The sequence below is a fragment of the Felis catus genome, chromosome B4 (assembly GCF_018350175.1).
Source record: "Felis catus isolate Fca126 chromosome B4, F.catus_Fca126_mat1.0, whole genome shotgun sequence".
Lineage (NCBI taxonomy): Eukaryota > Metazoa > Chordata > Mammalia > Carnivora > Felidae > Felis > Felis catus.
This window is the reverse complement of record NC_058374.1, coordinates 102,736,451-102,758,745: the sequence shown is the minus strand read 5'-3', so window position 1 is coordinate 102,758,745 and position 22,295 is coordinate 102,736,451. Positions and strand designations below refer to the sequence as shown.

The following is a 22,295-nucleotide window of genomic DNA, read 5'->3' as shown; positions in this document are numbered from 1 at the left end:
GAAAGTGTGCCGGATGAATCCATCATAAACAGGAAGAGAGAAACACGTGTTGAGAATGAGGAACGCTGGGACGTGACGGCCATGCCATCTGGGCATTGTTGTCCCTTCACCCATTCTATACTCATAGGCATGACTCCGAGACAGGCATTCACTGTAGGCTGTTCTCAGCTGCCTCTGCTTCCAGCAGCCCCCAAAGTCCACAGGCCAGAGTCAAGTAAGGAGAAGAGTTGAAAGGCGGCAACATCAACAGGAAATAAAACATTTTTATTGAGTATCCATGTAATATGTTAAGTCATTTTTAACAACAATCAGAAAACTACTGTGGGGTCACTACACAAAGTGAAACAAAATTTAAACCACCTCATCAAAAATGAAGGTAAATACAGCTAAAGTAGTTGGCTCGCGGGCCACGAGCCATATGGCAGAAGAAAACACCCCAACATTTCTACAAGATACAGAGAAAACCCACACATAGAAACACTCAAGCAGGCAGTAAATATACACAAAGGCAACTAGGATCTTTCTAGAGCATCAGCTTCTAATACTTTACACAGCTTTGTCAGAAAGGTACATGTGGCATATCTGAGGATGAATCTTGGTCTCAAAGCAGGTTCGGTCACTGACTTGTGAAAGATGGCATAGTACCAACTAATTCTATGGTGACAGTCCCATGTCTGGCAGTGTTGCAAGAGAATGCATTAGTAGTACTTTAATGCAAGAAATAATGTATATTCGGCAGCTGAACCTGCTTGCTTTAAAGTGTTGTTTCGGTGTGAACAACTTAAAGCTGAATAGAGTGAAATTAAATGTCAGTTTCTGGTATGGAAGGGATTTTTTAAAGTCCATCAACTCCCTCTCTTTGGTAGGGTTTGGTCTCTTAAATTGGACAGATTCCCATTTGACTCTTCCGTTCAAACTGATATTTAATCTCACATCATGACATGTGCATCTTCTATTACCTACGTTTGAAAAAAAGTATGGCCCATCCACAGAAGAGGGAGATGCTATTCTCCTTTGTCCTTTGTGTCTGTCCCAGTTCTAACGAGTTTGCTGTGACTGGGCAGAACGGCCAAGGGCTTGCCTCTTCTTTGATGAGAAAAGAAGAATGACGGGAATTCTAGTTTTATCAGGAAACAACCAGCCCCACGTGTGAAGCCTCCCATGAGCCCTTTTTGAATTCTCTGTAGGTTTTAAAAAAATGTGGCATGGTATCCTAACGTCTGAACATGAGGCTCATGCTTGGTTTTCCTCCATCTTGTTTTGGTATTTGCGAAGACAAGCTTCCACTTCCAGGCACCACTGCTGTCTGTGGCCTGGGAGTTACAGTGGGTCACAGGAGCGAGCGGCTGCAGCGTGAGCTAACAGGCTGCCTCTCCACGAACTGGTTGTCCACCATAGTGGGGGAAAGTATGGAATATTGCACAGTGCTTGACAAAATGCTGTGTGTTCCACCCCATTCTGTGTGTCTTTCTTGTCCTATGCATAGCTTTTCAGTTCTGAATTGGTCCTTTGTAATGAGAACTGTTTGTGCTACACACACCTTGGGCAGTGCAGTAGGAGGGAATGGCAGTATTGTTACAACATCACTACGGAATAAACTGAGTGCTGTCCACTGAGGAAACTACGTGTCTAAGCACACACGGCAGTCACAGTGCTACACAGAGCAGTCCTTGAAGACTCTTATGGAATGACTAGTAGCTTCGTAATAGTGCCATTTACTACATAATGACATTGGAAACAGTTAAAAACTCCTCCTAAGTCAAGCGTCTAGTATACATAAGAGGTTGCTTCAGTTTGCTGGAACTTGTTCTTGGTATTATTTCACCTTTTTTGTTTTTAAAGGACAAATTAAAACTTATTTAAGTAAAAAGAGCATATAAAAAGATCACTAGCTGTCTGTTTTGGCTTAATTGAAGTGCATTCAGAACTATGGCTAATTGTTTATTATTATTTTTTTTCATCTTTTGACGGGATCACAATACTGTCTGTTTACCACAAAGTAATTTTGTGTAATAAGCACAGATTGCTGTGTTAAAAATATTCTGCATTCCTTCTAATATGGTTTTGTGTAATAAAATATTTTGTTACAAAGTCTAATGTGCAAACCTTTTGGAATTATTATAGGTATGAAATCTGGAACAGAATTCACCACAGGATGCACATTTTGTATAAAGGTGATAACGGAGAGCTACTTTTTTTTTCTTTTTAAATCATCAGGCAATAATTCAGAAATGCTGACTTCTCCCCTCAGCTTCTTCCCACCCACCCCATCCCCAGACAAATGCACACGCACACACGCATGCACACGCATACACACACACACGGAACGCCGTCATATTGTTACTCTGTATGCAGTAATATGAAGTCATTGGCTCCTGTTCAGTTGCTTCCTCGAATGTGAGAGTGAAGCCCTTATTTAGGCTTTGTAGCTATGTACAGACAGATGCTATTCTGGTTTGTGGCTATGCTTCCTGGAGGTCAGTCTGGACGCTGCTCAGATCATACTAATTTGCCTGTGAAGAAATTCTACAAAATTGGATTCACCCAGCAAATATGTGGTGTAAGTGTATCTTGGTACTCAAATGATTCAATAGAAAGCTCAGGTTTAAGTTGTCCTTTAAGATGTCAGTTTCACTGTACGAGTGCCTTACAAGTTGATATTTTTGCTGGAATGCAGACAATACTATATTTACCATATAATATATTATCAGCTCTCCTATATCTCAGTCGATTTACATAATTTAAAATAGAACATCTTATTAAAAACATCTAGATATACACAGATTAGGAAACGCTTACAACATACAAATACACAAACTAGAAATAAATCTTTAGCATACTGGTATATACAACGGTGTGATACAATAAATAATTTCAGTCATGCTCTATCTACACATCATATTGCTTAAAAGAAGAGTGGATCTGGAGGGCAGTTGGCATGACGAAGGGCTTAGGGGCTCTCTACGTTTAAATTTGTGCAAATTAAAACAGGATTTGAAGTACCACTGAATTGTCAGGAATGCATGGCTGGAAAAATGAAAGGACCCATATTACTGAGGTATTTACAGATACTGGCTAAAGAGCACTATGTGGGCAGATGCAGAAAGGCTTCTTTCCTTTACTTCTTGACCGCCAGCATGGCGTCAACCTCCTCCTCGACCTGCAGGGTGTGCCACTGGGCGATGGGGCGCCTGGGGTTGGCCAGCATGTCTGACCAGTGTCGCAGCTCCGCCCCGGTGCTATTGTAGCCCACAAAGACTTTGCCGATGGCATCGTTCTTGCCAATCTTGTCATAGTCCAAAACAGTTACCACCACTTGCACTTTCTGAAAGAGGATGCAGAATAAACATGAATCATCCAGCCCTGTAGATAAAGCCCTATTGCAAAGCTTCCTTCAGATCTCAGCAATTGGAAGTAAGAACTGATCTCAAAACACCAAACAAGACTGAAAATTACTTGAATATGAAAACCTGCGTCTGATTCGTATCTCGCCATCACTATATCATCATCATCACCTTCTTCAGTGTCTTCAAAATACTGAAATGAATGCTGATTTTTGTTAGGTATTTGGCACAATTCTGAGTCTTTTACATGAACTACTCACTTACTTCTCACAACAGATCCGATTAATACTGCCATTATTTAGGTAAGGTGATGTCATGCTCCCTGCCTGGGGTCATACAAGGAATGGGTGGTTTGTTCTCCACAGTCTGTGCTGTGCCCTTGGTGCCGTTGTTGTCTTTGTAAACTGTGTCCACCTCTGGGTTCATTCGTTTCAATCGCCTCATCAGCAAGAGTTCTGGTGTTGGTATTCGGTACAATAGTCACATGATTATTGCGAGTATTAAATGTGATAATAGAGCGAAAGGCTTTAAAAAGTCACAACTAAAAATAATTTTCCCATTGAAGCCTTTTCTCAATGAACATTTACGGAGTGACTGTTGTGTATCCAGCACTGATCTCAAATGGAAATAACCTTTCAGGCCACACAAGATTTACTTCAGTGATTCCATTACATCGTGAGAGTTTATTTAATAACTTACGCTTTTGAACTGCCTGAATTGACGAAAGCAAACCCATGCCATTATGATATGAAAGACACACTTTTTCAAAGCACATTTTAGTTCTGCTTCCCAAGTAATGGATTTGCTTAGTCAAAATATGTGATGGCTCGACTCTAGAAACTGAGTGTAGAGATAAAGGGCTTAGAATAAAGTAGAATGCATAGCATTTGATGGCCGGAGTTAAAAGGAACAGAAAATGTAATGATGGAAGCCAGGGCAGGATGGGGCTCCTGCTGAGTTATGGCCCTTTAGCGGACTTTGTGGTCTGAGCACCACATTATTGTACCAATGTGCTAAGAGGTGGCACCCATGTACAGCTTCACATCAGAGACAACGGCTGCTTTTGAAAATGGAATTTAGAATGTAAAATGCAACACACTGGCAATAAAGGAAACAAACTCCATCTTCCCTTGTGTGGCCTCGGACTGATTACCTTATCAAGGGAATCATCTATCCATTGGATGGTGTTGGGAACAGAATCAGTTTGGTTCTCAGAAAAGTTCTCAGAACTTTGCCCAAGCAAATTCGTCAGGATGAAATCATACTGCAGGGAATGGGGGTGGGGTCAGGCACCAAGGCAATGGGGTTTGTGGAGGTTGGAGTGAATGGCTGGAGTGGGCTTTGACGATTTCACCTAGGAATGCACTCAAGACAAAACATCCTTATGAAGGCCTTGGATTAATTTTTCCAGCTGCATAGATAGTTTATTTATACCTTTTTAGGGGAGGGACTATAACATTTACATGGGCTTTTGAAAATCAGCATATTTTGCTCACAGTATATTTCATAGGGATAGAGACAAATAGAAAGCAGATAATCTTGTAACCTGGGAAGAAAGGAAACCTAGACCCCTAGTTTGGTATGGAAAATGCTCAATTGTTTCTCTAGGAAAATGCGAAGACTAGAGCAAACTGCCAAGAAGCAGAGGAGGAGGGATGCAGTCAAAGATGTGCTCATTATTTCCATGCCTACTGTTGTCAGTGATGGGCTCAGGTTCTCTCTGTCCTGACAGAATGTTATCTCCTCTAAAATGCGGCCCCAGAAACCCAGCATATGTCTTGTTTGTAATGTGCTTCATTTTTAATATATTTGCATCTGCTGCAATTTATAGTTGAAGAAAAAACCCATTTATTTTTGTTAAAGGTGTAGAATTGTAGCTCCAAGAAAGTTTACAATAGGATTTTTCATCTCAATACCCTGCTTTATATTGTTTTGTAGAATAAAAAAACCAAAACTCCACGAGGTGTTAGTTTCCATAGGAATGAGTTCTTAGAACTCAAAAAAGGGTTCACTGAACAGATATTGCAAAATAAATTGGAGAAAATTGGATATTTTAGGGATTTGCCAGTGGGCCCAAAGCAGTAGCTTCACTGGTTCAGGCTGGTAAACAAGTGACTGGGGCCAGGGAATCAGTGTCCTCTGGAATGTCATTTACTTATGTAACAACTGCTACAACTGTTGTTATGTAACTGTTTCAACAACTGTTGAAAGTAATTAATTTAAGTATGTGCAATTTGCATATGAGAACAGTTAGAGAAAGACCATGACCTGATGTGAGGATGGTGGGATTCCTGGTGATTTTTAAATAACTGCCCTATACAATACAGTAGTGACTGGCCACATATGGCTATTTAAATTATGAATAAGGTTCCTTTATCACACTGGTGGCTGAGGTGCTCATCACCCACTTGAGGCTGGAGACTACTGTATTGGACCCCACCAGTGATAAAACATGTCTGTCCTCACAGATACTTCTAGTAGAAGGCACTGATTTATATATTGTTTTAATCTTATTGTTAGATCCATTTTCTTTTCTTTTTTTTAATTTTTTTAACGTTTATTCATTTTTGAGAGACAGACAGAGTGCCAGTGGGGGAGAGGCAAAGAGAGACAGGGAGACACAGAATCTGAAGCAGGCTCCAGGCTCCGAGCTGTCACAAATTGTGAGATCATGACCTGAGCCGAAGTCCGTTGCCCAACCACTGAGCCACCCAGGTGCCCCTGTTAGATCTATTTTCTAATAAGATGTTAATATGAAAAAAAAGACAAAATGAACACTGTGAATAATAATGATGATGGCAACCATTTTGAATGTTCCTATGTGCTTGGTGCCCTTCCAAGTGTTTTTATATGCATAAGCTCACTTGGATGTGGACTTTATTATTCCTGTTTTACACATGAGGAAATTCTAAGCCTCGGTTTCCTCATATATAAAATTGGGGTAATAACCTCTCTCATAAGGTTATTATAAAGATGCAGTAAGGGGCGCCTGGGTGGCTCAGTCGGTTAAGCGTCCGACTTCAGCCAGGTCACGATCTCGTGGTCCGTGAGTCCGAGCCCCGTGTCGGGCTCTGGGTTGATGGCTCAGAGCCTGGAGCCTGTTTCCGATTCTGTGTCTCCCTCTCTCTCTGCCCCTCCCCCGTTCATGCTCTGTCTCTCTCTGTCTCAAAAATAAATAAATGTTAAAAAAAAAAAGATGCAGTAAGGTTATGCATAAAGTGCTTAAATTAGGCACTACAATACATGTAGCTATGATATTAGTTTTCTTCATGGAATAAAGGTGTGATTTATTACATATATATGTATATATATATATATATATTCTAAATTATACTTTAGATTAAAAGTAAAAATATGCAGGGCACCTGGGTGGCTCAGTCAGTTAAGCCTCCAACTCTTGGTTTCAGCTTAGGTCATGATCTCACAGTTGGTGAGTTCAAACCCCGCACAGGGCTTTGCAGTGATGGGGCACAACTTGCTTGGGATTCTCTCTCTCTCCCTCTCTCTCTGCCCCTCCCATGCTCGCAGTCTGTCTGTCTCTCTCTCTCTCTCTCTCAAAATAAATAAATAAACTTAAAAAAGGAAAAATATGCAACTAAAGAATATTTGCTGATTTTTTACATTCTGGACTAACTTTAGACATTTCCATGTTGTAGTTTTGATGCCTACTCGTTACTTCTCCTTCATGTTATGGGCAAGTTTTTATATGACTGAAAAGATAGGCCCACATCAATTATTCAATAAAATGTAAAAATAGTGTTGCTTTAAGACATTTGACTCTCTGATATCCATTAAAGATTCCCAAGAAATAGCTGATATTTATTGGATGTGAACTTTGAATTTCAATGGTCTCACTATGGATATGAGGTAAGAAAACCTAAATATACTTAAAAATTGCTAAATAATGAGATCATATACTATTGTGGCTACTTGTAGCATCCTGTTTTGAACATGTTATCCACAGGTTCCTTTAGTAGAATACTCCTTATCATAACAATTATTATCTGGCAAGTGAAGGTTTTATCTTTACAAAAATGTCCATCCATTCCAACTCAGAAATAGGAAGCTGAATTTAAACAAAATATGACTTAGTTATTTTTTCTATTGTAAATCACTCTTTAAAAATGAAAGATTAAAGATGCTGCATATTTAGCATCAACCAAAATATTTCTTTTATCTCTATTTTTTTTTTTTTTTTTTTTTTTGCTATAAAGCTGTGATAAGGACAATTACATATTATGGCTTGGGAATAAATAGTGAAAGCTCATTTTTCTCTTGGCCTTTTAACCTTTATGTATGCACTTTTTGAATTAGCAGAGTCATTCTGTTGATTTTCTTTTTCCTACTTTATTTCTGCCCAACAGAATGCCAGCTGTTTTTAGCTGATGAATCAGCACATCCTGTGCTGTATATTTTATCATTTCCTTCTGGATGTAGCTTGATTATCAAATGTGTATAAGAATAAGAATGGCAATTCTAATGAAGGCATAAGCACTGATAATTCACAAGGTCTGTGTCTTTATGTGATCTGAAGAAATAAAATTGAATGGGAAGACAAAATTATGTTTGACATTACCTGGATTTGTTCAAAGGGTACCTCAAAGCTGAATGACTCATTGTAGTAGGGGTTAAGTGTGTTCTTTTTAATTGTTGTCTTTTTCTTCTTCAGCCTTTTGCCATTCTGCATCAGGTGAATCTTCACATAAGGATCTGAAAAACAGAAACAAAAACTTCAGGAGATCAGAGACACGTTTTTAGATTATAGTTTAGCTTATTAAAAAACTCAAGTATTCCCAACAAGAAAATCATTGTATAGTAAATATTTGATATTTAAAAAAAATAAACATTCTCTATTGAAAGATTTTAAGTAACCTATTCTCCAGGTTTATTTCCATGATATCTCAATATTTATAGGTGGATTTAGGGGACAAGAGCTGTAGTATGCCAATAAAGCATCTTTGGGAAAAAAAGAAAGTCTTAACATGTAACATTCGCCAACGTCCATGGTAGAAATACTCTCAGCATGGCTAATTGCAAGCTACTAAGTAGTTTAACAACTAGCTTACTAAATCCCTGAAATATTAACAATTGGCTCTTTGAGCTGGCAAAGTACTGGTTGCAGCATACTACTGCTTGGGAATAGACCTCTTGACAGAGAAAGGACAAAGGAGCCATTTCATTCATTCATTTATTCATTTACTCAGTATTAGTTACGCCCTATGGAGATGGGAGTGAACAAAACAGATCATTGCTGTTTTCATGATGGAACTTCAAACTTGTGGGGGAAACAGGAGGCTTGTAAAGAAGTGAAATACATATGAAAGAGTTAACAAGAGTGCTCTGGAAATAAAGAGCAGAATAGAGACATGATTTGAGAATACCAGGGATAGTATGGTGAGTGTAAGGCAGCAACAGAATTCTTATATTTTGATTGCTCAGGTGAGGCCTCTCTGTGGAGGTAACATTTAATTTTTTTTAACGTTTATTTATTTTTGAGAGTGGGAGAGCAAGCGAGCACAAGAGGGGGAGGGGCAGAGAGAGGGAGACACAGAATCCCAAGCAGGCTCCAGCTCTGAGCTGTCAGCACAGAGCCCGATGCGGGGCTCGGACCCATGAACCGAGAGGGAGATCATGACCTGAGCCGAAGTTGGACACTCAACCGACTGAGCCACCCAGGCGCCCCCAAATCTCAGTTTAAATGTTAGGGGCGCTCAGAGCCTGGAGCCTGCTTGGGATTCTGTGTCTCCCTCTCTCTGCCCCTCCCCCGCTTGCGCTCTGTTTCTCTCTCTCTCAAAAATAAACGTTAAAAAATGTTTTAAAAAATAAGCTGAGATTTGAAGGTTAAAGGGAGAGAAGAGGCCACCTCTGTGTGTGTGTGTGTGTGTGTGTGTGTGTGTATGATGCCTAAGTGTAGTGATGGGTAGGGTGTGGGTGGAGAGGGAGGGAGAGAAAGACAGAGAGCCATCTATTGATTCAGGACTTGTGCCCAATCATCCCCAGGTAGAGAATAAGCCAGTACACACAGAAGTAATGAGAAGAGGAGCAGAATTCCCTTATCATTTTCCCCAAAGTCTCATTAGGTAAAGGTAAAGTAATAAGCAAATCACTGGAGGGATAAGACGATTCCCATTTACAGTTCTCACTACTAATGGATGAAGGACATACATTCAGGTAACTAAGAACCAACATCCAAGTTTGATAGTAAAATCTCTCTACTGTTTTCTTAAACATTTTTCCAGTTCATATGTAATGCATATTCATTACAGAACAAAATTCAGAACCCAATGATAAAAAGAAGAAAAAAATTAAAATCATCCACATTTTTACTCCCCTAAAACAATCAGTGCTAAGCCTTCTAAAATAGCTCCCCCCACCCCCTTTGCCCCCGCCTTTCAGTATCTGTGGAGATTTGAGTGAAACTTTACAGATTCTCTAGTTTAATGCCCACATATTTTTAGATAACAACCTTTTCTGGTCTGCAGTTTTTTCAGCACAATAAGATTATGGTTTATTATTGGACAACAGTGTTTACACATAACATCAAACAGGCCCAAACCACAGAAACTTCAGACAAAAAAAAAAAAAAAAAAAAAAAAGACACCTTTTCTCTTTGGCCTCTTTAACCGTCTCATACAAACAGCTGTTTAAAGTACAGCTAAGTACATACACAAAAAAAATGTTACTGGAGTAAGAATGTGTGTGTGTGTGTGTGTGTGTGTGTGTGCGCGCGCGCGCGCGCACGTGCGCGCGTTTTACAAGTTTTTTTTTTACTCTCCTTTGAGATGTAATGAACATGGTCACACCACAAGTAGGACAGAGACTGCTCCCAAGGCTAGCTTGTTCATCCAAGATTAAAAACGACTGACCCCAACAATATGAGCAAAAATATAAAATGTAAATAAAGATTATAAACACATTTTCCTTTCTAAAGTATGTTTAAGAAAAAAGCAGCGCCTGGGAAATTCTGGCCGTCCTTTCCTGCTGCAGACTCAGGTTGTGGTTTGGATTGTGTGGGGGGAGCACGTGTCACTGTGGGGGCGCTGCCAGTGGGTGGGAGGGACTTTCGTTTTGAAGGTGACCACGTTTAGATTCTGAGTCTGGGCGTGGAGGGTGAATGGTCATGGCGGACTTTTTGTTTGTTTTAAAGTTCAGCTTTTCCTTTTATGGTGTCTGGTCATCCTCGTCAGCTTTCTGCTTCTTGGTGTCAACATCTTCTCTCTCCCCATCTTCAATTTTTTAAGAGACAGAGCATGAACGGGGGAGGGTCAGAGAGAGAGGGAGACACAGAATCCGAAGCAGGCTCCAGGCTCCCAGCTGTCAGCACAGAGCCCGACGCGGGGCTCGAACTCACGGACCCTGAGATCATGACCTGAGCCAAAGTCAGTCGCTCAACTGACTGAGCCACCCAGGCGCCCCATCTCTCCCCATCTTCAGTTGCCTGTTTGCCTGGAGCCGCCTCCGCCTCCTCATCTTCGTCTCCATCCTCTTCCTTACCATCGTCTTCCTCTTCCTCCTCCTCTTCTTGTCTTCTGCCTTTTCTCCATCTACCTTATTGATGGCCTCCTGCTCCCCATTTTCCTCATTCTCAGCCTTCCCACCGGCAGGCGCATCTCTTCCATCCTCCGCCTTCACCTCCAGGCGGTGATCTGGCGGCAAGTGATCTTGCGGCAAGTGATCTTGCGCAGCAGGTCCGTGCGGCGGCGCCCCTGGTCCCACGCAGCGGGTCCCAAACAACGCGAGAGTTGGAGACGCTGGCACTAGTGCGGCCGCAGGCTTGTGGCTGCGGTGGTGGCCGCGTGAGCCGGCCAGACCCCTGGGCCGTGTGAAGACGACCTTTCTAGCGGGGCCAGTGGGGCCAGAACAAGTTGCTTTCATCTTCCTCCTCCTGTCCCCCAGTAGAACGGAACTCCCAGAGGACAGAACTTTGCGGTATTCTCTCAGTATTTACTAAACGGTGCCTGGCGCTATTCGATTTTTGCTGAATGAATAAGTGGAATTTACGTAGGCCTTGTGATCTGGATCTTCGTACCCTTAGTGTGGTCACCTCCCATTGTCCTAAATGCCTACATTACTTGGATATGTGTGGCTTGGGGTGTTTGGTTTTGGTTTGAGTGCTACATCCACTCAAGCGGTTTGTAATGAAGATTTTTCATCATAATGAAGAATATATATACATATATATCTATATATATCATATATATAAATTTTTATTAAAAAGTTTTTTAATGTTTATTTTTGAGACACAGAGAGTGGGGGAGGGGCAGAGAGAGGGAGACACAGAATCCCAAGCAGGCTCCAGGCTCTGAGCTGTCAGCACAGAGCCAGATGTGGGGCTCAAACCCACGAGCTGTGAGATCATGACCTGAGCTGAAGTCGGCTGCTTAACAAACTGAGCCACCCAGGCACCCCTATTTCATTTTAAGTAGGTTTCACGCAGAGCCCAATGCAGGGCTTGAAATCAGATCAAGAGTTGGGTGCTTAACAGACTGAGCTATCCAGGTGCTCCATAATGAAGAATATCATTAAAAAACACACCTAGAGATGAGGACCCAACTCCCTCAACTAAATAGCTGGTTAATTAAACAGTCTAGGGTAAATACTTGTAAATGAAGGAGGAGGCTTTTTTTCACTGATAATCCATCTTGCTGTTCACAGCCAATATGGATTTTTGGTTTAGACACCTTGTGTGGTTTTGAAGTTCCCTGGTTCCCCCACCCAAAGCCCCTTTACATTTACAGAGCTGGTCAAGTCTTCAGTTGCTTTTTGGCACTGACTAAATGCCCAAATGCTAAATACCCATAAATCAGTGTTTATGCCTCTTAATGTTCGTGTGTTGAAACTCTATCAACCCAACTAAGGTATAGCTTTTCTCAGGAGATGCTCAATGACTATGTATTTATTCATTTAGCACAGTACATGACAAGAAAATTCCTCTGCATCTGCCGTTTGAGTAAGCAAATTAAAAACGCAACAAGATAATTTCAGATTCAGAGACAAGTTCTCGTGTGATGTGATTAGTGCCTTAGGGAGAACAAGGTAATTTGGAAAGGGTGCTCAGCAGAGTCCTCATTGTGGAGGCCAGGTTTGAGCTGAGAATCAAATGACAGGAAGGAACAAGTCACTTGACGGTGTGGTGGAAGCTTGCATCAGCCAGCAGGAGCAGAAACAAAGGCTCCGAGGTGCACATCCTTCTGCATGTTTGTGGAACAGGAAGAAAGCAAGGGGGAGAGAGGTAGCTGGGAGGTCAGAGAGGTCACTGCTGACCTGTCACTTTCCTAAACAGAAGCTGCCAATTCTGACAGTGATTCAGAGATATTCCATAATGTCATGATACTTACAAGGAAGGGCAGAGGGCTAGAAGCGGAACAGGTTTGGGGCCACCATCAATGGGTAGAGTTAGCCTTTGCCTGTGCAGATCAATCCTGATACAGGTACCAAAGCAACTTACTTTGCGGACAGAATTCCCATCTTAATCAAAATCAAGGCTGGCAGTAACTCAGAGGTCTTATCTCCACCCCGTACCATCCCGTCCAGCTTTATTGAGATGTAATTGACACATAACACCGTGTAAGTTTAAGATGTGCAATGTGACGATTTCATATACTTACGTATTGTGAAGTGATCACCACAATAAGGTTAGTTAACACATCTGTCACCTCACATAATTACAATTATCTTTATTTTTTTGCAGTGAGAACATTTAAATTGTACTCTCTTTAGAATTTTTCAGTTATACAATACAGCATTGCCAGCTGTAGTTACCATGCTATATACTAGATCTCCAGAACTTACTCATCTTATAAATTTGTAGCCTTTGACCAACATGTCCTCATTTCCCTCACCCCGTAGCTTGGCAACCACCATTCCACTCTCTGTTTCCTATAGGTTTTGATTAAAAAAAAAAATAGGTTCCATATATAAGGGAGGTAATGCAGGATTTGTCTTGCTGTCTGACTTTTTTCAGTTAACATAATGCCCTCGAGGTCCATCAATGTGGTTGCAAATGGCAGGATTTCCTTTTTTTTTTTTTTGGCTAAATAATATTATATATTTATATTTATAGTATTTTTATTTTAGGATATTATTTAGAATAATATTAATAATACTTAGAATTGGGGCGCCTGGGTGGCGCAGTCGATTAAGCGTCCGACTTCAGCCAGGTCACGATCTCGCGGTCCGTGAGTTCGAGCCCCGCGTCGGGCTCTGTGCTGACAGCTCAGAGCCTGGAGCCTGTTTCCGATTCTGTGTCTCCCTCTCTCTCTGCCCCTCCCCCGTTCATGCTCTGTCTCTCTCTGTCCCAAAAATAAATAAACGTTGAAAAAAAAATTAATAATACTTAGAATTAATGGGGTGCCTGGGTGGCTCAGTCGGTTGAGCATCCAACTCTTGGTTTCAGCTCAGGTCATGATCCCAGGGTTGTGGGCTCGAGGCCCATATTGGGCTCTGTGCTGAGCATGGAGCCTGCTTAAGATTCTGTCTCCCCACGTGCCTTCTCTGCATGTGGGTTCTCTCTCTCTCTCTCTCTCAAAAAAAAAAAAAAAAAAAAAAAGAAAAAAATGATTAGAATTGGTAGTATTTAAAACATTTTCTTTTTATATAAATGTATACATTGTATATATTCATGCTACATCTTCTTTATCTATTCATCCATCAGTGGACACTTGGGTTGTTTCCACATCTTGGCTATTGTGAACAATGTTGCGGTGAATGTGGGTATGTAGGTTTCTCTTTGAGACGGTGATATCATTTCCCTTAAGTGTATGTCCAGAAATGGGATTGCTGGATCTTATGGTAGTTCAATTTTTAATTTTTTAAGGAATCTCCATGCTATTTCCATAGTGGCTGTACCAGTTTCCATTCCCACCAACAGGGCACAAAGGTTCCCTTTTCTCCACATCCTAGCGAGCACTTATTATCTTTTATCTTTTTGGTAATAGCGTTTCTAAGAGGTTTGAGGTGATCTCTCAGTATGGCTTTGATTTGCATCTCCCTGATGATTAATAAAGTTGAGCATCTTTTCACGTACCTGTTGGCCATTTGCATGTCTTCTCTTGAAAAACGTTCATTTATGTTCTGTGTCCATTTCTAATCAGATAATTATTATTTTGCTATTAAGATGTATGAGTTCCTTAAATATTTTGGATATTAGCCCTTATCTAGTATATAGTTTGCAAATATTTTCTCACATTCCATGGGTTGTTAGAGATCTTCTTTATCACCTTTTGTGCCTGGATAAATCTTGACTAAGTCTGATGCCTTATGTATTCAAGGTGGACATGTTTGATGATCTTCTTGGTTCAGCCATGTGAAGTCTTCGAGTGCAGCTCCATTTTCTCCAGTCTTCTCCATTGCCACTCACTCCTTGATTGGCTTGATTTCTTAAGTGTCCTCTGATTCTTTCATCGCACGAAAATCCTGTCCTGAATTCTGGTCCCTTTGGAGATGGCCCTAATCTCTTGATTAACTCATTAGTCACTTCTTCTGGGATCTAGACCTTGCTCCTATCTCCCTAACTATGAATGAGTCTTCTAAAGGGAAGGCCATGAGTCACCTAACTATGAGTCACACCCATACTTTAAGCATACACACATATATATATATATATATATATATATATATATATTTTTTTTTTTTTTTTTTTTTTTTTTTTGCAGTAAGGATCACCTGTCCTGCAGAGTAGGACTGTTTATAATTAAATTTGTTCTGTTTTAGGGGCTGTTCCACAAAGCAAATCCTTGTGATTCGGAGTTTCTTGGTGGCTTAGAAGTTCTGGTCATGACACAACAGGACATGGTTTTATGGAAATGATAAAATAGGCTGTAAGGAGATTCACTGATGCTACTATTGCTTTTTTTTTTTTAATTTTTTTTTCAACGTTTATTTATTTTTGGGACAGAGAGAGACGGAGCATGAACGGGGGAGGGGCAGAGAGAGAGGGAGACACAGAATTGGAAACAGGCTCCAGGCTCTGAGTCATCAGCCCAGAGCCCGACGCGGGGCTCGAACTCACGGACTGCGAGATCGTGACCTGGCTGAAGTCGGACGCTTAGCCGACTGCGCCACCCAGGCGCCCCGCTGCTATTGCTTTTTTTGAGTACAACTGCTGGACACCATGTGTGACATCCAAATGTCCATTAGGTTTTTGTAAACATGGAAATGGCATGGAAAAATATGCAAGCTACAAAACTGGGCTACTGTCCTCAGGGACTTCATATCTCTGTGGCTGCACCGCTTTATTCTGTCCCCCAAAACAAGCACTCATGGAACTCAGGACCATCTTTCATCAATAATGCAAACCTTCCTTCAATGCCGTTTAGATAATCCCTGTTACCACTGAAACACGTGCAGGACTCGGGACACTTCACTTGTTTAATTTATCTTTGAAAAACTGGTAGGGCCTCTTTACTTTTCTAACTTTGGTAGAAAGGAAAGTCTCTTTTCTGATGTCGATTTAGTCTCTAATAATATGTGACTGTCAGCTTGCAGTTCTGGAAAATGATAGACTGGGATCAGAAAGAAGGTTTTTCATTCGTAATAATAAACTGCAGGTACAATGAGTGCAGATTCATCACCTCGTTTTGGATAATTTGGAGGTCTGTCATTTGGTTTTGTTATCGGTGTGGCATTGCTACCCTTCACTCGCCACTTGTCAGGCTTTCTTTTCATCGGAAGTCAGCCTAACTGAACTCTATCTCTTTTCCGTCATAATAGCTGTTACAACTTAGAGGTTTTTCAGGACACTGTAATGAAATCACTTTCAAACTTTTACATGTTGACAAGTTTTTTTAATATACGAAACTGGGGTTTTATTTTGTTAAAATTCACCCATTATGATCGGCAGGCCTAATAGCTCCTTCAAAAGATGGCCACATCCTGATCCTCAGAGCCTGGGAACACTTACCTCAGATGGCAAAAGGGACCTGGCAAATGTGGTTAATGCTAAGGATCTTGAGATGAGAAGATTATCCTAGATTATCTAGGAGGGCCCAATCTAATCACACGAGTCCTTATAAGCAGAGAACCTTTCCTGGTTGTGGTCAGAAAGAGATTCAAGGGTCAGAGGTGTGTGACATAGCTCGCTTTGCAGATGGAGGAGGGGTCATAAGCTATGGAATGCAGGTGGCCTCTAGAAGCTGGAAAAGGCCAGGAAATGGGTTCTTGCCTGGAGCCTCCAGAAAGGAATGCAACCCTACTGACACTTTGGGTTTATCCCAGTGAGGTCTGTGTCAGGCCTGTCACTTATAGAATTATAAGATAATAACCATATGTCATTTTTAAAATGAAGTTTGTTGTGGTTTATCATGGCAGCGGTAAGAGACTAACACAACAACCAAAGTTGTAGAGAGGATTCTATTGTTTATCTAGGAAGGTTTGAGGATGAGACTCAAATTTAAATAGGTCCAAGAAGTGATCTCTTGGGGGAAAATTCATATTTTTTCCAAGCACCTAAAAAGGATTACTCTGTTGTTCAAAGCAAAAGCCTTCAAAAAGTTTAAGTCTTTTTCATTAAAAAAAAAAAAAAAAAAGGTTGACCTAGAGCATATAATCAGAAGATTGCTTATTTAGGTACGACTGTTTTAGAATCCATGGTAAATTTGGTTGAAAATGGATGAAATACTAGCTGAGAATGATTTTTAAAGTAAGATACATCACAAAGTTTAATTTGATAATGTTCATTTATGTTTGTAAAGCACTTTAAGATTATACATATATATTTAACAATTATATCATCTCCTTTAAGCCTTACAACAATCCCAGTAAAGAGACTGGGGCTCCTGAAGGATGATTTTTTTTTGCCCCCTGAGAACTCAAACCAGGGTCTTCCAACTTAGAATGTGCTGCTTTGTGATGTGTTGGAGAGACAATTCAGTGTCATGTTTACAGGTACAAACTCTGGAGCCAGACTGACTTGAATCTTGGCCTTGCTACTGGCTGTATGGTCTTGGACAAGTTATTTAGCCTCTTGGTGTCATATTTTGTTCAATGTAAAGTGGTGGGAATGATGGTACCTGGTTCACAGAGTTGTGAACATTAAATTGAGTCTCTGTGTGGAAAGTGCTTCAACTATGTGCCCAACGCCTCTTAATTCTTATTATAGTTTTGTGGAAGGGCTGACATCTACGTCAGTATTTAGGTGTCAGAGTCTTCGCCAGCCTTGCTTACTTGGTGTCGACCATCACCCTACTTGCTGCAGACGTAAGCCGAGCTGCCCCACGTGCCAGATTTATTTCTCGAAGGAAGCATACCCACTCTGAGCAACTGGTCTATTAGAATTTAATCACATGTGTGGTGAAAGCACAGGGAGAGTTTCTTTCACGACCACCTCTATGAGGTGGTCTTGAGGTGTGAGATGAGGGAACTAATACAACATCCCATGCGGTTTCCTCCTACTCCTGAAGCCAATAGATCAAATTACACAGAGCTGAAAAGTTAAACTTGAGAGTTGTCAGTGGAAACTATTTATGGAGGCTCTAGGATAGTGTGAGTCAAAACTGTGATTTATGGAGCTTTCTTTCCAGGTAGTGAGGTCAGCTAATGTTGATACACTTGGGCGTATGAAGTATCTTACTTTCCTTATGCTGCTGAAAATGAGGAAATGGGGAAAAGAAAGCCCGCAGCTTTGAGATTCGTTGCTCTTGTTGGGGACGGAGTAATACTTACAGGTATTACCTGGAGGCGGGGGTGGGGGGGGGGGGGGTGGGGTGGGGAGTCTACACCTCCTCCGGTAGTTTTTCTGTTAACTCCTTTCTACCATGAGAGAATTTTATAGTCCTATTTCTTCTTTCTGATTTCCACCAAGACTTAGAACTCCTTCTTTCCTTTTTTCGATCTGTCCTATCCAGAGTGAGGGATAGGAAATCCTTGTGTTAAACCTACAGTGATAGTCTGCTAAGTTGTTTATTGAACCTCACCACCAAGACAGTGGAGACTTGGAAGCACTGACTCCGCTGTATGAAAGGTGGGCAGAGCATCCCAGGATGGTCTCAGTAGCCATTTTCAGGGTATGGATCTTCTTTGATTGGTTTTGTGATCATTTTGTCCTTTCCAGCTCATGAACCACTCTGAATTCGCAGCTCTGCCAGTGGGGCAGCCACTTCTGAACAATTCATCGGGTCAACAGCCTATGGCCTGGTGCCAATCTTTTTCTTCTTTTTGTCCCTATTTGGGCATTAATTTTGAGTGCAAGACTATTTACATTAATTGGTAGGAGTCCTTCAGGCGTTGCATCCCACCCTACTCACCTCCGTCTGCTACACCCTGGATATACTGAATCTCCCATCCTCTTCTGGTCAAGGAGTTAAGAAAGATGATGATGACGACACATAAATGCCCCTGTTTTACTGCTGTTCCAACTACTGTCCTTCTCTACCATCCACCATACTGTACCAAGGCTTGGTTCCTTTGATGAATTTATCTATTGAGGGGGTAGAAATGGGCAGGTTGGGTATGGCAATCAAAAGGAAACCCCAGAGGCACCTGGGTGGCTCAGTCGGTTAAGCGTCCAACTTCAGCTCAGGTCATGATCTCACAGTCTGTGAGTTCCAGCCCCATGTCGGGCTCTGTGCTGACAGATCAGAGCCTGGAGTCTGCTTCAGATTCTGTGTCTCCTCTCTCTCTCTCTCTCTGCCCCTCCCCTGCTCATGCTCTGTCTCTCAAAAATTAATAAATGTTAAAAAAATTTTTTACAAAGGAAACCCTAGAAGTTCTTTCTCTTCCAGATAATTCTCAATACCATCTTAGTTGACATTGTTAAGGCACTTTTTATGGACTAAGTGCCATATGAGGATACAATGAGAAGAGAGTTGTAAACTAGGAAATGAGCCCCTACCAAGAACTTGGCCATGCTTGACCCTATGCTCAGACTTCCAGCCTCCAAAACTGTGAGAAATAAATGTTTGTTGTTTCAGCGACCCAACCTATGGTATTCTGACTTGGTGCCCTTTCTGTTTCAGCAGTTTGAGGAGACTAAGATAGCATACTTCCCATTAAACTTTCCCCTGTTCCCGCTGTTTTTCCTCTCTGAGCATGAGCTGATCCTTCTTTTTTTCCCTCTTTTCTTTCCATTTACCCCCAAGACTTTTGAGAACATATTTTATGAGTTTAATCACATTTGATATTATTGTAACACACATTGAATAGGATTTTTCTCTAGACGGCTCATCTCAGACATCCTACAGTGCAATCTTATGCTTCCAGTATTTTTTGCTACCTCTTTTTAAGCGAGGTTTCTGGCCACAGATTCTGGCACTGGAATGCAATGTCTTCACCAACACTGGTGTCACTGGCATAGTTTTAGCATGTAGAGGTATGTTCCCCTAAAAGGATATAGAGTAGTCTTGGAGGAAGACTTTGGAAACAAGTATAAAATTCAACAAGTGGCTTTCTTTCAATTATGAGGACACGGTGGACAAGCTTTGCAGAAATGTTAATTGCAGCCTATATGCGGTACTATACGGCCATAACCACCTCAGCTCTTCTCTTATCCTTCAGACAGACACCTGCTGGGCTCATTACCTTCCCTCTAAGCCTGTTCTTGTACTGTGATTCCAGACTCATGGACCAAAAAGTTAGAGAATTTGTGGCTGTCTCTGATTCCTTTTTTTTCTCTACTCCGTATGAACGGTTAGCCACCATATCCTGCCAATTTACCTCACATTGTCTCTCTGTTTGGTTCCCTCTTTCCAATTTGTTGTCACATCTCAAGATCAGAAATCCAATGTCTCTTGTAATCTTGCCCTGATTTTCACACTATTCATATAATTGTTAAAAGTATATTTGATCACACCATTCCCCTGTTAAAAATCTTTCATGGCTTGGCAACTAAAAAAATCCAAACTCTGTCATGACCTTCACAGCCCCATCCTAACTTATTATTTCCACAAACTCTATGCTGTACTCATGGTCAATACTCACTATTCCTCACAGAGAATTTAAAATGCCATGTCTTTGAACTGGCTGTCCTTTAGCCTGAAATGCCCTCTCTTTCTCTTCCCATCTTAAGTTTGGTTTAAAAATCACCTCTTCCCTGAAGATTTTACTGATGATTTTCTCGGTCAGAACCTTCAGACAAACCTTTCTCTGCCCTGCAGCATTTTCTTTTGTAGTTTTGCAAAATACTAATTTCTTTCTTTTCCAGTATCGGAGAACTTCTGTGGTAAGCGAATAACACGAAAACAATATTCTTGTGGGAAAATGTGTTTTGAATTCAGAACTGTTGGCTTCAAGACGCACATTGGGGAGACGTGTAACACAGGAGCTCCTTCCATTACTATTCTGTACTCCACTTCAACACCCTGGCGCATCGTCACCCCCTTCTTCCCTTAGGCAGTCCTAATGTCAAATTATGCCAACTTCATGGAAATATAATTGCAAAACAGCTGGCTGTAAGCAATGATCCTTTTGTGTGAGATATCAAAGAGCCACTGAAGGCTTTTTGTATTTACAATGAGAACTAGAGAGCAGCAGTTCAAAGCCAGATAATGCAAGATGCCTGCAGTTTTCATTTGGAAAATTTTGTGTAATTATACTCTCTTCTTTCCTAACTACCACAGTGACCATGGGCCCTTGTGACTATGGCCTTTCCATTTTAGCCAAAGACTTCTCTTAATAAGAAGTAGCCTCATTTCAGCTGTTTTGTTCAATCCCTCTGAACCAGTACCTGGCTTCTGAGTAACTTGGAGCATTATTCCTTTTATCCTTTTTTTCTCTGGATAATCACCAAATTTCAACTTAGATATTGGATGAGGAAAGTAATGCTTGTATCACTTAGGGTTCTGAATTTAAAGTGACTTAAAACCCATTTCAAAACGGTGTAAATTGTAAAGGTAACTTATTGACTTATGTGATGGAAAAGTCCAGAAGTAGGGCTGGGTGGCAAAGATTGTTAATTGTCCCCTTCAATCCATTTCCCCTTACTTGTTAGCAATAGAATTCCTGAAGTTTTACCTGGGCACCAGCTCATCCAGTTGGAAATATTTCTCCCAAACTCTCTTGCAACTCAGTATGACCAAATACCTGACTTCTGGCTATTGGAAGTAAATAGATGTGGTGAGTGTAAACTCCACAGCGTATCCTTAAGATGGTGGTTCTCAATGGGGGGCTGTTTTATTCCTCCGATATTTGGAAATGTCTGAAGACATTTTTGATGGCCATAATTTGGAGGTGAGGTGATACGGGCATTGAGTGGGTAGAGGCCGGGGATTTTATTACACATCCTATAACGTATAGGACAGCCCTCAACAGTAAAGAATTACCAGTTCCCAGATGTCAGTAGAGCTAAAGTTGATAAGCTGTGCCTTAATATAAGCTTCACATCCTCCATTCTTCCATTCTTTTTCTTGCAAGTGAAACACGGATGTGATGGGAGGGCAGTGAAGCAGCTTTTACCTTGCAACGTGAAAACAATACTCTAGGGGGACAGAACGACAAGTGAGGAAGATCCTGCATTCCTAAAAGAGCCACAGCCCCAGAACTGCCTACCAGTGTTGGCCATTCACCCACATATGCACATGTGGAAGGTAAAGAATTTCAAACAAAAATTCTATGTTTTTGAGCCACTGTATTGTGGAGTCTTTTTGTTACAGCCTGTTCCCTATCTAACAGATTCAATAATATCAGCAAGATCCTGGGTTGCCTATATCACTATCCTGTTTTTGGTGAAGCTATCCTCAGATTCCACATGGTGGCCTCCCCAAGACATCCTGGGCTCTTCTCGTAAGAATGTGAATGACTTTACTAGCTATTAAGTCTCACATCATCGCACTATACCATCCGAGGGAAAAGAGAGTCTACATCAGAATTCCCAGGAAAAGTCCAACCTCACTCATCTAACAAAGATGAAATGTCTACTCTGTTAATCCCCGTGGCAAAGAGAATGTGATGGGCTATGTTGGCTTAGTCCTGTGTCACGTATCCATCCCCAAACCAATCAGGAGGGCCAGAAGTCCTTTC

General features: G+C 41.2%; 1 protein-coding gene across 4 annotated transcripts in view; it reads right to left on the bottom strand.

The window, feature by feature from the left end:
* Positions 1-243: 243 nt before the first annotated feature.
* SYT1 (synaptotagmin 1) overlaps positions 244-22,295 on the bottom strand; it is a 558,583-nt gene continuing 536,531 nt past the window's right edge. For all 4 annotated transcript variants that reach the window (XM_011284134.3, XM_011284136.3, XM_011284135.3 and 1 more), the window contains 2 exons: positions 7,921-8,054; positions 244-3,325 (listed from right to left, as the gene is read on the bottom strand). In XM_011284134.3, the coding sequence (XP_011282436.1) occupies positions 3,119-3,325; positions 7,921-8,054 (341 nt within the window). In that variant the 3' untranslated portion in view covers positions 244-3,118. The remainder of the gene's footprint in view (positions 3,326-7,920; positions 8,055-22,295) is intronic.